General features: G+C 38.3%; 2 protein-coding genes across 2 annotated transcripts; both read left to right on the top strand.

Annotated features, from left to right (window-relative positions):
• Positions 1–4,020: 4,020 nt before the first annotated feature.
• LOC148421233 (N-acetylneuraminate-9-phosphate synthase-like) lies at positions 4,021–8,183 on the top strand. Its single transcript, XM_088420418.1, has 6 exons — positions 4,021–4,264; positions 4,840–5,055; positions 5,157–5,256; positions 6,375–6,529; positions 6,619–6,885; positions 7,781–8,183. The coding sequence occupies exons 1-6, from the start codon at positions 4,133–4,135 to the stop codon at positions 7,970–7,972; spliced, it is 1,062 nt and encodes a 353-aa protein (XP_088276544.1). The 5' UTR covers positions 4,021–4,132; the 3' UTR covers positions 7,973–8,183.
• A 1,435-nt stretch (positions 8,184–9,618) lies between these two features.
• LOC148421234 (N-acetylneuraminate-9-phosphate synthase-like) lies at positions 9,619–14,426 on the top strand. Its single transcript, XM_088420455.1, has 6 exons — positions 9,619–9,873; positions 10,174–10,389; positions 10,471–10,570; positions 11,428–11,582; positions 11,666–11,932; positions 13,881–14,426. The coding sequence occupies exons 1-6, from the start codon at positions 9,742–9,744 to the stop codon at positions 14,094–14,096; spliced, it is 1,086 nt and encodes a 361-aa protein (XP_088276581.1). The 5' UTR covers positions 9,619–9,741; the 3' UTR covers positions 14,097–14,426.
• Positions 14,427–15,078: the final 652 nt, after the last annotated feature.

Here is a 15,078-nt window from a genome sequence, read left to right on the forward strand (position 1 = left end):
TAAATAAAAACCTTTTGAAATAATTGCCCTGTTACACAACAGCCAAATATATAAATGGATATTGGATAGTTTGTAAAATAATAGTTTGTAAATTATTGCTAACATATTGCAGAATGTTCATTTAAACAATGTCATAATTTAAAAAAAAATATATTTTTTAAATTTTTAATTCATTCAAGAGTGTTTAGCACATCTGCCTCACAGCTCAGCGGTACCGGGTTCAATTCCAGCTCGCTCCGGCCTTGCTGTGTACAGTTTGCATGTTCTCCCCATGCCTGCGTGACTTTTCTCCGAACACATCAGTTTCCTCCCACAATACCCAAAACAGGCATAGTAGGTGTATTAAGACATTCCAAATTACCCTCAGGCGTGTTTGTGAGTGTGAGTCTATATGCAGGCAGATTTTATACAGCCTGGCGACACAAGTTAACTGAATTCTAATTGGCTAAAACCTCTAACCTAAAACTACAACACTGGAAAGAGCATAACCAAATGGATATAATATGACACGAAAATAACAGTATAGGGAGAATAATTCTATATTTAAAATATATATATATATATATATATATATTTAGTAAAAATGAATTTAAAATGAAAGTGACTTTTATTATAGTTAATATTAATATGACGGTTTATTATACTTATAATAATGTAAGGTTATGTTAGGCCAGCAGAGAAGGCCCTGAAGGTCCTCATATAAAGTATATATTTAGTTATATACATAGTTTAAGATTTTATAGAATTTTGGAGTAGTCAGAGACCCTTGTAAGCCACTAAAATGTACTGAATAGCAGCCCTACCAGTTTTTTCAGATCATTACCAGTACCCAGAAATAGTTGTCTACCCGAAGCACGCCACTTTGCTCATACGCCGAACAGTTTGCTAGCCTGAAGCTACCGGTTATTACGAGACCCGTCAAACTAGTTTCCTCATCTCCAGTGAAGTTGCAACTCGCCAATAAGCCCCACAACACTGGTTCTATGGTTTACCATTGCTCTAATTTTCACATATGCGGAAGATTATTCTGTTTCTTTGGACTGTGATATGCTTGGCGCTCACAAGCACAACAGTTTTGTTCACTCAACCGGGTCTGAAAGGAGTCCTCAAGTGATTTGTTTGCCAATTTTTTTCATGCCCCAAATCCAGGCTTGTCAAGCACATGTCAGGTAAAATATGCCAAGCCAATTGCAGCAACAAGTGTTCCTGTCCTGCATGACTGTAAAACACGCTGCTGATATGGTGAGGGCAACTTAAAAATAAACAGTATCTTACCAAATGTTTTGGACACTTTGATTTTAAAGTTAGACCTGGCAGCGTGCTGAACCGCAACGGTTAACTTTGTCTTTGTCCCATCTTTGTATAGATATCTCCTTTGATTTCTTTTCTAAGTCACTTTTTTGCATGTATATTGTACTGGAGGGGGGATAGAGAAAATGTAAAAAAAAAAAACTATATATGTATGGATTGATCGAATGCCACTGGACGTTTTGAGAGGTTGAAAGAAAAAAAATATTCATAAACTACAGTACATAGTTTGTCACACCTTAATAGCCATTGACCATTGTGGTCGAAAAATGTTCGGGGGGATTTTTTTCAGTATAACTGCCACTGCCCCCAAAAATATGTATGCATAGAATTTGTTTTTGTTATGAGTTGATGACATATTCAAAGCTATAATACGTGCCATAAAATATTCAACCAATTTCTTTTACTTTTTGATACTGCCCCTTTAATTTTTTTCAAAGTTGCCTGTCTATAATGACTGCGGTGGTGGGGGTGAGGGGGGGGGGGGGGGGGGGGGGGGGGTAAATAAATTTTAAAAAAACTACAAAAAAACTACATTATAATGGATAGATGTTCTGCCACTGAACGCTTCGAGAAGTTGAATAAAACTATGCATAAATGACATAGCTTATCACACCTCAAAAGCCATCAACCGTTGTGGTCGAAAAATGTTCGAGGGCTAATATGTTTAGTATAAATGCCACTGCCCAAAAAAATGCTATGCATGGAATTTGTTTTTGTTGTGAGTTGATGACTTATAATATTAAAATACTACTAATAATACTCATAATATTTAAACAGTTTTTTCTTTTTTTTTATACGGGCCCCTTTCATTTATTTTCAGTCGGCTTTTTTGCCCTTATAATGACTGTGGGGAGGGGGAATGAATAAATAAGTCAAAACCTACATATATATGGATAGATATGATGACACTGACTAACTCGAGTGATTGAAAGAAAAAAAAATATTCATAAATGACTTTGTGACACGCTTCAAAACTCCTTTCGCCATGGTGGTCAAAAAGGTGACACCGGTAGGTAAATCAAATCATGCGCACAAGGGTTGATGTATGATATAGGAACATATAAAATACAATGAAGTTAACACTTAATCTGCTGTATGGGTCAACAATAACTAAAAGGCATCATTAAAAATGTATTAAGACATACAAGTAAATGCATAGCATAAAATGGCAAGGGGGCAGTTACTCCTGTTTGAAAGGCCAAAGAGTAAAAATGTGCCATAAGGCATAATTTAAAAACCTGCCGAGTGGGTGCTTGCCAAACAGACAGAAGCAACTTGTAGCACAGCTTTGTGGCTGCTCCTGCAACACCCGTTCTCCCTTAAGCTTCATCCTCGCTTCGAGAAGAAGTTTAATGGAAGGGACCTTGAGGGAATATAGCATTCCAGCAGGTCAGAGAGGTAGATGAGGGCAAGTTCATTTAGGCACTTAAAAGCAAACGATAAGATTTTAAAGTCAATCCCAAAATGTACTCATACAATTTTTATAGATAATAATCCTCTATTCAGCGTGTCGAGTGCGGGGGAATTGGCAAAATATGATTGAGAAGAACTGTTTTATCTGTTTGTCCATCTTTATGTCACAGTAAATTTTCTCCTCTAGATTAGTCATGGTTGCCATTAAGGAGCCTGAGGTCAGCAGGTCAGTCACACGTGTTCTTTGCAAATAGCATGAGCCCTGTTTAACTATTATGACAGTTTCAAAAGTTAAGGGACTTATTTGGCTTTAAAATCAACAACATTTCTCAACTGCCTTCGTCTTACCAATGATCCATCCTCGATGTTAGTGATTGGGGAAAAAAACTCATGTGCTTACTCTTCAACATCCCCCTTTAAAGCAGAGGTGTCAAACTCTTTTGTCGCGGGCCATTTTGTAGCGAGAACTTCCTTCATTGGGCCGATATGTTGAGGGAACCAAGTCGATTTTAAATTGTCTCAAAGTATTATTACTGTACACAGCAAATTGATAGCTTAGTTGTTTTGAAATCAGAAGCAGTCTAGTTTGTTCATTTATTGTTTACATTACTGTAACAGAAAAAAACAAAAAATCTCAACTTTATTTTTCATTATACACAACAAAGTTACTAAGTTTACACAACTAAAGTTTTGGAACAGAGTTTAGCAAGGGTCATGGAGACTCACATGATTTGCTTTCGCGGGCCACATAAAATGACGTGGCGGGCCGGATTTGGCCCCCGGGCCTTGAGTTTGACACCAGAAAGAAAGAAAGCGAAAGAAAGAGCTTTAAAGTGCTTTAAAGGAACTCGTTGTCTCTGAACTCATCTATAAAGCCAAAACAAGCAACTGTCAGTTTGATTTTCCTTCCTCATCAAAGTCTGCCAATAAAACACCGCCCATGCAATTGGACTTCGCATACTAAAAGATTCAATGAAAATACGGACTCTGTGAAACCTAGGCCTCTAGTATTATTTTTATTATCTTTTCTTGTGTTTCAAAATGTATCCGACTCAGTTGTATGGACGAACCGTATACATTACTTGAAACCGTAAGTTAAAATTGGATCTTTGCATTGTGCGGGTTTCTCCAAAAATCTCAATTTTGTTGTCATTGCTAGGTGTTTTTTTTTTTTTTTTTTTTTTTTTTTAATGATAAATGACCACGAGAGTGATTTCCTGTCAGCACACTTTGTAATAGTCACTTTTGTAACCACACCCACTTGTGAACCTTTGACTACGCCCATTGTGGTTAAATAGGCAATTACAACGCATGTGCATCCTTCTTCGGCTCTGGAAGATTTCTTCATAACACCTCATTACGCCTAAAGCTTATAATTCTTCTCAAACTTGTTTGGGCTGTCAGCAAAATGCCTTTAGAGTTTGAGCTGTGTCCCGGTAGGATGATTGGAGGAGATCATGCATGTTTTATTATTGCTGAAATTGGACAAAATCATCAGGGAGACATTGAGATAGCCAAGAAAATGATCAAAATGGCAAAGGTAATGACTGAAAATTTTAACGTTTTTTTTTTCTTTTTCAGTGCATGTTTTCACTATTGATTGCAACACCTAACATAACTGTTAGAAAAACTGCATGAAAATGCAGAGGCATTCAGAGTTAATTATCATTGATCATAAACTCTTTAAGTTTATTATCGTTGTTAATAAACTCCTCTGAAACAAAATGCCTCTTTTTTTTGCCTGCAGCTTTTAACATCATGCGCACCTTTGTTACTAGTTTGCCTTTTAACATATTTGATTCACTGCAGCAGAGTCCTTCCCTTTTCGGCTCTTCAAAATCTTGTTAATGTATTACTTGATCATGTCAATTGGCTATTTAACCATATACTTCGACGGTGAATACTAAGTTTTATGAAATATGTATTTTAATTCTCATGCTATTTGTCTCCAAATTCTGTATACGTTTGCTGTGACATCATAAAGCAAATCATTGGGGGGGAAAAAAAAAAAAAAAACATTTCAAAGAGGTTGAAATTTCATGTAAAACTTCAAAATGCAACCATTCTGACACTTCCAAGTGATTGAATATATCTCAAATGTACTTACTTTGATAGGAGTGTGGAGCTGATTGCGCCAAGTTTCAGAAGAGTGAGCTGCAGCACAAGTTTAACAAACGTGCTTTAGAGCGTCCTTACAAAACCAAAAACTCATGGGGGGACACCTATGGTGAACACAAACGCCACCTGGAGTTCAGCCATGAACAGTACAGGGAGTTGCAGAAGTATGCCAAAGAGGTGGGCATCTTCTTCACTGCTTCGGCAATGGACGAGGTACTGTATCAACCGTCACTCGATTTATTATTATTTTGTTTTATTTTTTTTCAGATTTTACACTTTGAACAAATATCACGTTTTTACTTTCCACATTCTAGATGGCGTTAGAGTTTCTCCATGAGATTAACGTACCTTTCTTCAAAGTGGCCTCAGGGGATACCAACAACTTCCCTTATCTGGAAAGGGCTGCCAAAAAAGGTGATTAGTTAGTTTAAATGAGAAGCAGCCAGTGTTTACGAATAACGTTGATATAAACACTTGCTGTACTTGGGTACGTTCTTTCATAAGTATAGTTTACATACGCAACCGTGGCATGGGGTAGACAATGTGTTTGTGTGTGTGTATATATACTGTATATCATATAGGCTATATACATACATACATACACAACACAGACAAACAGACACAGGTTTTTCTATGTGTACAGTATATATGTTCCAGCAAAAAGGAACGAGCATATTTTTCATCAAGTATTTCACAAAATTCGATTTGGAATAATTGATGTAACAAATAATAAAGGTTGTTATACACAAACATGTTTGCCTTGTGAGAAATGCATCACGGTATGACATGGACTGACATGGTATTTTGTTGGACTAGCGTGTTTTTTTTTTGTTTTTGTTTTTTCATTAATCATACTAGTATTACATGGAGACCTTGGCACGATTCAGGTGTTGTTGTAGCCCAAATGGCATTTGCATTTCGGGGTATTTGTTCTCTCACCTTCGTCTTGGTAATACCATATAAATAAGAATGTATTTATTTATTTATTTATTTATTTATTTATTTATTTATTTTAAAGCCAAACACATTTACTGGCTGATCAAGTATTGTTTTTCAATTGCGGTTAAGGGAGGGCATTGGTAGTTTAGGCTTTGTGGGCAGGTGCCAAATTAAAATAAAATCATTGTCTAATAATCTTGAATTATTATACGAATACGTATGCAAATTCGCGTCTAAATCGTAATGTCACCACTAGATGGCTTAGTTGCGCAAACACCGGTACAGACTTTATACTGCCTGAACATGACTAGGTCCAACTGCACGCAAGATTTACATTTAACAATCAGCATGTCTGGTGAGTATGATGTGTGTTATTTACATGTTGTATATATTATTAATTGAATATAGCATTTACTTCGAACTTCGAGTGTTATATTGTAATTCTCTTTTTGTATTGTATCGAGTGTTAGTTTAACGATGACTTGATTGTATTAAGAGATGGGTTGAGTCAGGTACCACCTCCTGAAGGCCCAAGTATCGAAGCATGGCCTCCGGATGAGATGACACTGGTGAACTTCGGTCTTGTGTTTCAGGCCGTCCCATGGTGGTGTCCACTGGGATGCAGTCCTTGGAGACAGTGCGTCGGGCGTACAAGACAGTGAGGGCACACAACGAAAAATTCACTATTCTACAGTGCACCAGTACCTACCCTCTTGAGCCAAAGGATGTCAACCTCAGAGTGATCGCAGTAACTATAGTTCATAATATATACATATTAAAAAAAAAAAAAAGAATCGGTAGAAGCATACCTTTACTTATGACCACTTGCCTTAACAGGAATACAAGAAAGAATTCCCCGATATCCCAATCGGGTATTCTGGCCACGAGGCAGGAATCTGTATTTCAGTGGCTGCTGCTGCTCTGGGGGCAAAAGTCATAGAGCGCCACGTCACATTGGACAAGACCTGGAGGGGAAGTGACCATGCAGGTTCTCTGGAGCCTTCCGAACTGGCTGAAATGATCAAGTCCATCCGACTGGTGGAGATGGCACTGGGAAGTGGTCTCAAGAAAAGGTTGCCCTGCGAGGAGTCATTCCATAGAAAGGTAAGATGTTGTTACCCAACTTCTCTAAATGCAATTACTTATACACAGTAGTGCTATTTCACAATGGAAATTGTAAAGGCAGTCTACGTGAACAACGTGTCTAGAAACATGCTCCTCACAACTGAACCCCATATGATCAAGCTGAGAGTGCAAGGAAAGTGACAATTTGCAATTGGGATAAAGAAGCAACGTATACATTGTAATTTTAGATGATTGGATACAGTAAATAACAGGGATGGTACAAGACACAAATCCCCCAAGAAAAGATGTCTCATGTGCGTGAATGCACGAGAACAAGATTTTTAATGTAAGTAATGCACCAATATACATATTTGCAATTTCAAAAATGTTTTCTTTTCACTGACCAGATTACCAAAAAAATTACTTTAAATTTTTTGACTTCATGAAATCAATTAAGCTCCCTTTTGCTGCAGTGTCTTTTTTTTTGCAGCAGCAGCAGCATTCACAAATTGACTTTGTCTTATCTGGCAATGTTTTACAATTATTTTGGAAAATCAAAATATCACCACAATTGATTTCAGAGTCATCCGAGCTTCCTGTATTTCTGAGCTTGCGGCTAATTTACTAGCTAGACGCTGTGCTAAAGGCAGGCAACAGGTGCCATACCCCCCCCCCCCCACACACACACACACACACACACACGCAAACACACACGGAAAGAACTCTAGTGGTGTTCTAATCTTGTGAAGTCCCCGCACAAAATCTTTTCATATCCCTGGTGAATTACACTAAACAAAAACCTTAGGTCAACAAAGGCATGAAATTCCTTGTCTCTGCGGTTTGTTTGTTTTTTTTAACCCAAATCCTCAGCTTTTAAAACAAATAATATTCTTTTGCTTCTAAAAGTGAACAATTATGACCTTCTTTTTTACAGCTGGGGAAGTCTGTGGTAGCCAAGGTGATGATCCCCAAAGGAACTGTCCTCAGTCTGGACATGTTGGCAGTGAAGGTGGCAGAGCCCTTTGGCGTGACGGCCGAAGACCTCTTCCAGCTGGTTGGCAAGACTGTCAAACAGGATGTAGCTGAAGATGACAGCATCACACCAGAGATAGTGGATGGACTGTAGGTATTTTCCAAAATGTAAACCATTGTTTTGGATAATTCTTCTACAGAGTAGCACAAACGCAGTCGTTACTGTTTAGTCATTGCCTACTAAATCAATAGTTAACAGTGAATATCATTAATTATCAATGGAATGTACAATTTTGCAACATATAATTATTTGTTGCTTTGCTCATCAGTTGTTTATGTATTAAATGAAGATTTAAAAAACACAACCTGCTATTGATTCTTTTTTTTTCTACTTAGATTATGTTATGTACTCAGGGTAAGTCAGATGCGTAGCGCTTAACCTTGCAAAAGTGAAGGGCCCTTTTTTGACACGCTAGACAGTTTGGAAACCAAAGACTGCTCTCCCCCTAAAAATGGGCGTTTTCTTTTTTGGCCGGTATAGTTTTATAAGTTTGTGAAGTTAGTTGACACATAACCCTTGCTGGTCATTCTGGATGACATGCCCCCAGCCCATCTGGCAATTTGGTGACAAAATGTAGCCTCAAAAAGCAAGGCGGCGGCGTGGCGCAGGTGTTAGAAGGCAAATTTGATGAACTTGACAGACGCAGGCACACAATGTCATCGTTTTTTATTCATATATATGACAGAAGTGCGGGACAATCCCATTTAATCCCCTTTGAATCATTATAGAGCTCAATTAATTGAAGTTTTTTTTCCCAACTAACTTTGGCACATTAATGTGAGATCCCACATGGACGCAACGTCGTCTCCTATTGTACATATACACGACCAACTACATCATCCGTAAATGGAAATTTTGCAGATTATCTGTCAGAACGCACATAAAAATTATTTGCATTATAAGTGGAAGTGGAGACTGATATTTCAGTTAGGAAATGGGGAAACAGAAGCACATTCATCTTATGCACAGTATGTCTGTGAAAGGTCAAATTGATATCGTGTGACAATACACAGTCATACTATTCATATTATGTTTGTGCTGTACACAAAATGGATGGTGGTTTGATAATTATTTAGGTATGAGCATATTGCAGAATATCAGTGTTACCGGTGTGATGGTTTTTAAAGGTGAACGTAAATTTGTTCAACGTGTCATAAAAACTGGACATCTGTTCAAATACTCTTAAAACAAACAAACCTCACCTTATATGTGTGTTTATACACTAGCTCTCAATGGCCGAGAAGACCTGTTAGACTAGTCTAGAACCTGTGTTCCTTTTTGTTTCTGTCTAAACCAACATGACTCATTCCCTTTTAGCAGACTCTTAATAACTTACGGGGATGGTATAATGAATGATATCAACAGCAGCTGGCCCTCCTGTTTGGCATATGTATATGGTACATTGCAAAAACAATGTCAATTGTGCGAGTGTGAAAGTACCCTTGCAACCTTTCCAGTGTGTATCCTATTTCTCGTGTATCAAGCTCTACTGAGCTACAAAAGGTCTCCAGAAAGCAGCAAAATCCCTGTACCAATATATGAAAACACGCGCATGCGCACGTCCTCCCCACGCACAGATACGTGCGCACGAATACCAACAAATCTCTATGAGCAATAAAAAGTCTTACTATATGATCGGTTTTAATACATTACTAATATTTTTTGTTCAACCATGTTCATTTAAAAAGAAAAAGAAACAATAGAAATAAAAACACGTGATCGTTTTAAAGTTACTTCCGGCATGTGCGTTTCGGCAACTGTTCCGGGTCAACTTGTTCCTTCCCGAGTTTATTGGAAAGGCAACTCATCGGTTCTCTCCGGCAATTTCTTACAATAGTGTTTGATACTCATCGGTCGTCAACATGCCTTTAAAGTTCGAACTTTGCCCGGGTAGGATGATCGGAGCCAACTATCCGTGCTTCATAATCGCTGAAATTGGGCAAAATCATCAGGGCGACATCGAGCTTGCTAAGAAAATGATAAAAATGGCAAAGGTAAATGACCCTTTCAAAATGCGCTTTTTGTTGACAAACTGAATAAGTTTAAAAGTCAACAAGAACGTCAAGTAAAAGAAAAAAGTATTTTCAAAATGGTGTAATTGTTCAAGTCAGCTGACTGGTTATTTGTGACGTTTTATTTGGCTTGATGTGCAGACCCTATTCGAAGCTGCTTCCTTTCCTGTATTTTTAGTTCATGTTTGTGGTAGTACTCGGATGTTATTGCTTGATTTGCTTAATTCGTGTCATGACAAAATCTATGTTTTATTCAAGCTTTTTTTGAATGCACTTTCACAGGACTGTGGTGCGGATTGCGCAAAGTTCCAGAAAAGTGAGCTGGAGTACAAGTTTAACAAACGTGCATTAGCGCGCCCATACAAGGCTGAACACTCGTGGGGTGAAACCTATGGTGAACACAAACGACACCTGGAGTTCAACCATGAGCAGTACAGGGAGCTGCAGAAGTATGCAGAGGAAGTGGGGATCTTCTTCACTGCCTCAGGGATGGATGAGGTACGTCACTGATGTGCAGGTTCAATGCTTTGAACGCGTTGTTAATGCATTTATGCCATCTTAACTGTTTGCAACTTTTAGATGGCAGTAGAATTCCTCCATGAGCTAAATGTCCCTTTCTTTAAAGTCGGCTCAGGAGACACCAACAATTTCCCTTACCTGGAGAAGACAGCCAAGAAAGGTGGGGGAATCTGAACATTAATTCAGTAATTATTTACAACATTTCGTCAACTTGCGACAATGAAAATGTATGACCTCAAATGCATAATACACGTCTTTTGGAATCAGGACCAATAGTACCATGAAATGTTCAGTGTTAAGTTAATTGAGTTTTGGAGTGGGCTGTATAACTGCCTGAATGTAAACATGCACAACACTGGCATTATGTCAAAGCCTATAATTTATCATATCATCGGTGTAAATGGTTTACTACACATTTCATCTGATAGACTGTTTATGGGCTTTAGTAGGTGCTGCTCTGTTGGTTAGCAACAATCAAATATGTTCAGAAGTTAACTTTTAAATACCCAGGTGTGAACAATGGACAGAAGTTAGTTTCTTTTTTTTTCCTGAAGGGAATGGTGAGGGATCTATTTCAATTCAAGGAAAATTCTTCTTCCCTGCGCCACAACACATTAGTCTGCCGTGAGATATCACGAGGTGTGGCTCAAGAAATTGTCCAATTATACTTTGTTAAGTGGTTATTTACAACAAATTGTGTATTCATTCCTCGTTGCCAGTGTCATTTTGTGACAGTCAACAAAATGCAACAACAACAACTCGTAAATGCATAATACAAAATTAGACATGATACACACATACACACACACAGCTAATTAGAGAAAAAAAATAGCTGAGATGATTAGATTGTTGTTTCACTATATATAGTTGTTCTGACATTTTTATTTGATGTCTTTATAGGTAATTTTGACAAATGCACTGCACAGAATCTGTGACAAAAGAACGCATAATGGCAGGACATCCACTGCTTTCCTATGAATTACCACCATTTTTTTCCACTTTTTGTCCATTGGTCAGGGCGTCCCATGGTGGTGTCCAGTGGGATGCAGTCCATAGAGACAATGCGTCGTGTGTACAAGACAGTGAAGGAGCACAATGAAAATTTTGCCATATTGCAGTGTACAAGTGCCTACCCACTTGAGCCTGAAGATGTCAACCTCAGAGTGATCACAGTAAATAGAACAGAACTGACTGCAACTCAGTCAAATGATATGGAATTGACATGCCTTGTTTTAAAACCATTTTGTATCAACAGGAATACCAAAAGGAATTTCCCGATATCCCAATCGGTTATTCCGGCCACGAGTCTGGAATAAATATTTCGGTGGCGGCCGTTGCTTTGGGGGCAAAGGTCCTTGAGCGTCACATCACATTGGACAAGACTTGGAAGGGAAGTGACCACGCGGCATCTCTGGAGCCTGCCGAGTTGGCTGAGCTGGTCCGATCCGTCCGATTGGTGGAGAGGGCACTGGGAAGTGGTCTCAAGAAGATGCTACCTTGTGAGAAGCCGTGTCGTGACAAGGTGCGAAATCTTCTATCGGCGAGACATGTTTTTATTTTTTATTATGACGTTAAAAAACAAAGTACATTATTATTATTAGGAATGGGAAAAATATCAATCAAATTGAGTAAGTTGACTTTAAAAATAGTTGGAATGGCGGCAAAGGAGAAAGACTCACCCAAAAAACAGTGCAAATCACTAATTTGTGACAAGTGACAAAAATAATGTTCAATTATATCAAATGGGAAAAGGCATACCACAGCAGTACTTTGGGGACGAAAATCACAAATTTCTGACAAGTGACAAAAATAATGTTCAATTATATCAAAAGGCATACCACAGCAGTACTTTGGGAATGAAAAGAAGTAAAATAGAAACATGCATACAAATGGAATTAAAATAAAAACGTGTAAAAAGACACAAACAGCTCCGTTGTGTGTCTTGGTGCACCACCTAGTGGCCAAATGGCCAATGTTACGTATTTTTGTGCTTAAAAACACTTCCTGATTTAGCATTTAGCGGGCTTTCATTGAAGACAATATTAGCACATGGGGCTTCCCAGAAAGAAGGATAGAACTTCCTAAAAAGCTTTAGGGCTCTTTTATCCAAAAATGTATCCCGTCAACACAGACTACCTAGAGCACAGGTGTCAAACTCAAGGCCAGGAGACCACATCAGGCCTGCCACATCATTTTATGTGGCCTGCAAAATGCTGATTTGATTTTAAGTTTCTGGCTAAAAGACCAAACTTGCAAGTTGTTGTTGACCTTTAAACGTTTTGGAGAAATAAAACAACAATTTTGTGTTCCTAATCTCTCTTTTGAACAATTTTTACTGACCTCTGATTTCAAAACTAGCAAAGTGTGTGGCAAACTCGAAAATGTATTTGACTTTACAGTTATTTCGGCCCTCTGACAGAAATGACAATGTGGCCCGCGATAAAAAAAAAAAAAAGTTTGACACCCCTCATCTAAAGTGACTTGGTTTTAGGCGTTCAAGTTTTAACCTGTAGGTGGCAGTCCCACATGAAACATGCCCTGCCTGCACAACAAAAAGAAGAACAAGAAGTTAGTGACCACATAGAAGCTAACAGGCAGCTCGGCTTTCAAGTGAACTCATGGAATATTGTTCACGCATTGTGTTCAAGTGACTTTTATTACATTATTACATATGTAATGTACATATAACAATTATGTGTGAAGGAAATGGTAGTGGTTGTGTTTTTAGATGCTAATTGGTAAGTACTAGCGTCCTAATGCTAATCATGATTGCTAACGCTCAACCTTAGTAGATTAGAAAAAACACAGAGTAAGGATCAACATTGGTGAATTATCTTAAAAAAGAACATGTGTGTTTGTGTATGGGGGTGGGTGGGGGGTTTATTCAATGGAATAAATGATAGGATAATTAATTATTAATACATTAGCTAGCTGTCCAAACCTAGTCCTCGAGGGCCGCTCTTCTGCATGTTTTTTATATTTCCATCCTCTGAAATACCTGACTCAAACCATCTGGAGCGTTATCAGGCTTTTGCTCAGCTTGCCGATGAGATGAGCAATTTAATCAGGCTAGATAGCAGAAGGAAACGTAAAAAACATGCAGTTAGCGGCTCTCAAGGGCCGAGTTTGGACACCGCTCAAATAGACAGTGACAATAGCCCTAATTGCAATTACTGCGGCTTATATACACGCTGTGCACAAACAAATTTTGCAGTCAATCGTTAGCACATATTGCCATTAAAAATGTCTTCTATTTTTTGATTATTACTGTTTTTACACACCGTACGATCAAAATGACATGAAACGAGAAAGATTACTCGCTAACCACTACATCAAGATAAAGTGATTTTTTTTTTGTCACAAACTTGTTTTTTCTATGGGCCCTGTCTTGGTGGAGCGACGCCCATGTACTCAGTCTAAAAATTAGATGCGTCTAAAAACGGGTGCGTTTTTACTTTTATTTTTTCCAGCTGGGGAAGTCAGTTGTGGCCAAGGTGAAGATCACCAAAGGAACCGTCCTCAGTCTAGACATGTTGACAGTGAAGGTGGCCGAGCCCATGGGCGTAGCGGCCGAGGACATCTTCGAACTGGTCGGCAAGGCTATCACAGTAGACATAAACGAAGATGAGAGCGTCTCACCGGACGTGGTGGATAGCTATGGAAAGAAAGCCAAATGCTGTGGATAGAGGAGAGATTTGAGCTAAGGCTAGAAGCACTTCAATGATGAGGACCTGAATCACGTGGGCATAATATGGTGGGTGGTTCACATTTTGTAATCAGGATAAGGAGAAGGTGATAAATTGTCTTCTGAGGTGGCAAAACTAAGGTTGGGTCCTTCCAGAGAGACCATTAGACTGAAGAAAAACTAATCGACTGTAATTAAAAGCCTGTGTGACAAACCGTCGCGGGTGCTGCTTATCGTCCTCAGGAAGATGCACTAAACTGTCACCTGTTACATTGCCTTTCTGTATCATGCAATCTTTGTTTGTGCCTAATAAAAAAAGAAATGATCAACACCCCGGAAGTCACGTTTTTTTTTTTTTTTTTTTTGATACCAAGATGACTGCTTGTTGAAAAACAAAAAGATCTTCACTATAACAGTTAAATGTAAGGCTAAACACAGAAACATGGACATATATTTGCAAATGAAACTACCTGTAGTAATATTTCATCTATGAAATTGTATTCACTTCGGCACTGCTGTTTCATTTTTATTTTTGGTGCAGATATAGCATCCTATGCAACTTGAACTGGAGGCATGTCCATAAATATTGGGACATGGACACAATCCTCACTTCTAATTTTTGGCTCTCAGCACCACCACAAAGGATTTGAAATTAAATGAACAAGATGAGCTTTAACTGCAGTTTCAGCTTTAATTTGAGTATTTCCAATTGGTCTGGTAAACAGTTCAGGTTTTACTCAGAATATGTTTTATAATTTTAGATTCTTCAAAGTAAACACATTTTTCCCAGGTAACAGGTTTGCACATTTAGGTATACTTTGTATATGGCTCCAACTGAAATAAGACTAATGGGGCTTCTTGGCAAACCAATTCACTTTTCAATTTTTAATACATCAAGTCAAAATTGTTTTTGTGATGAGTAGCTTGTGGAGTATGAATTAAGTAGCATTTAACAGCCAAACAGCCAATAGTCAGGTGATATC

The sequence above is a fragment of the Hippichthys cyanospilos genome, chromosome 7 (genome assembly GCF_059441005.1).
Source record: "Hippichthys cyanospilos isolate Australia breed blue-spotted pipefish chromosome 7, RoL_Hcya_1.0, whole genome shotgun sequence".
NCBI lineage: Eukaryota > Metazoa > Chordata > Actinopteri > Syngnathiformes > Syngnathidae > Hippichthys > Hippichthys cyanospilos.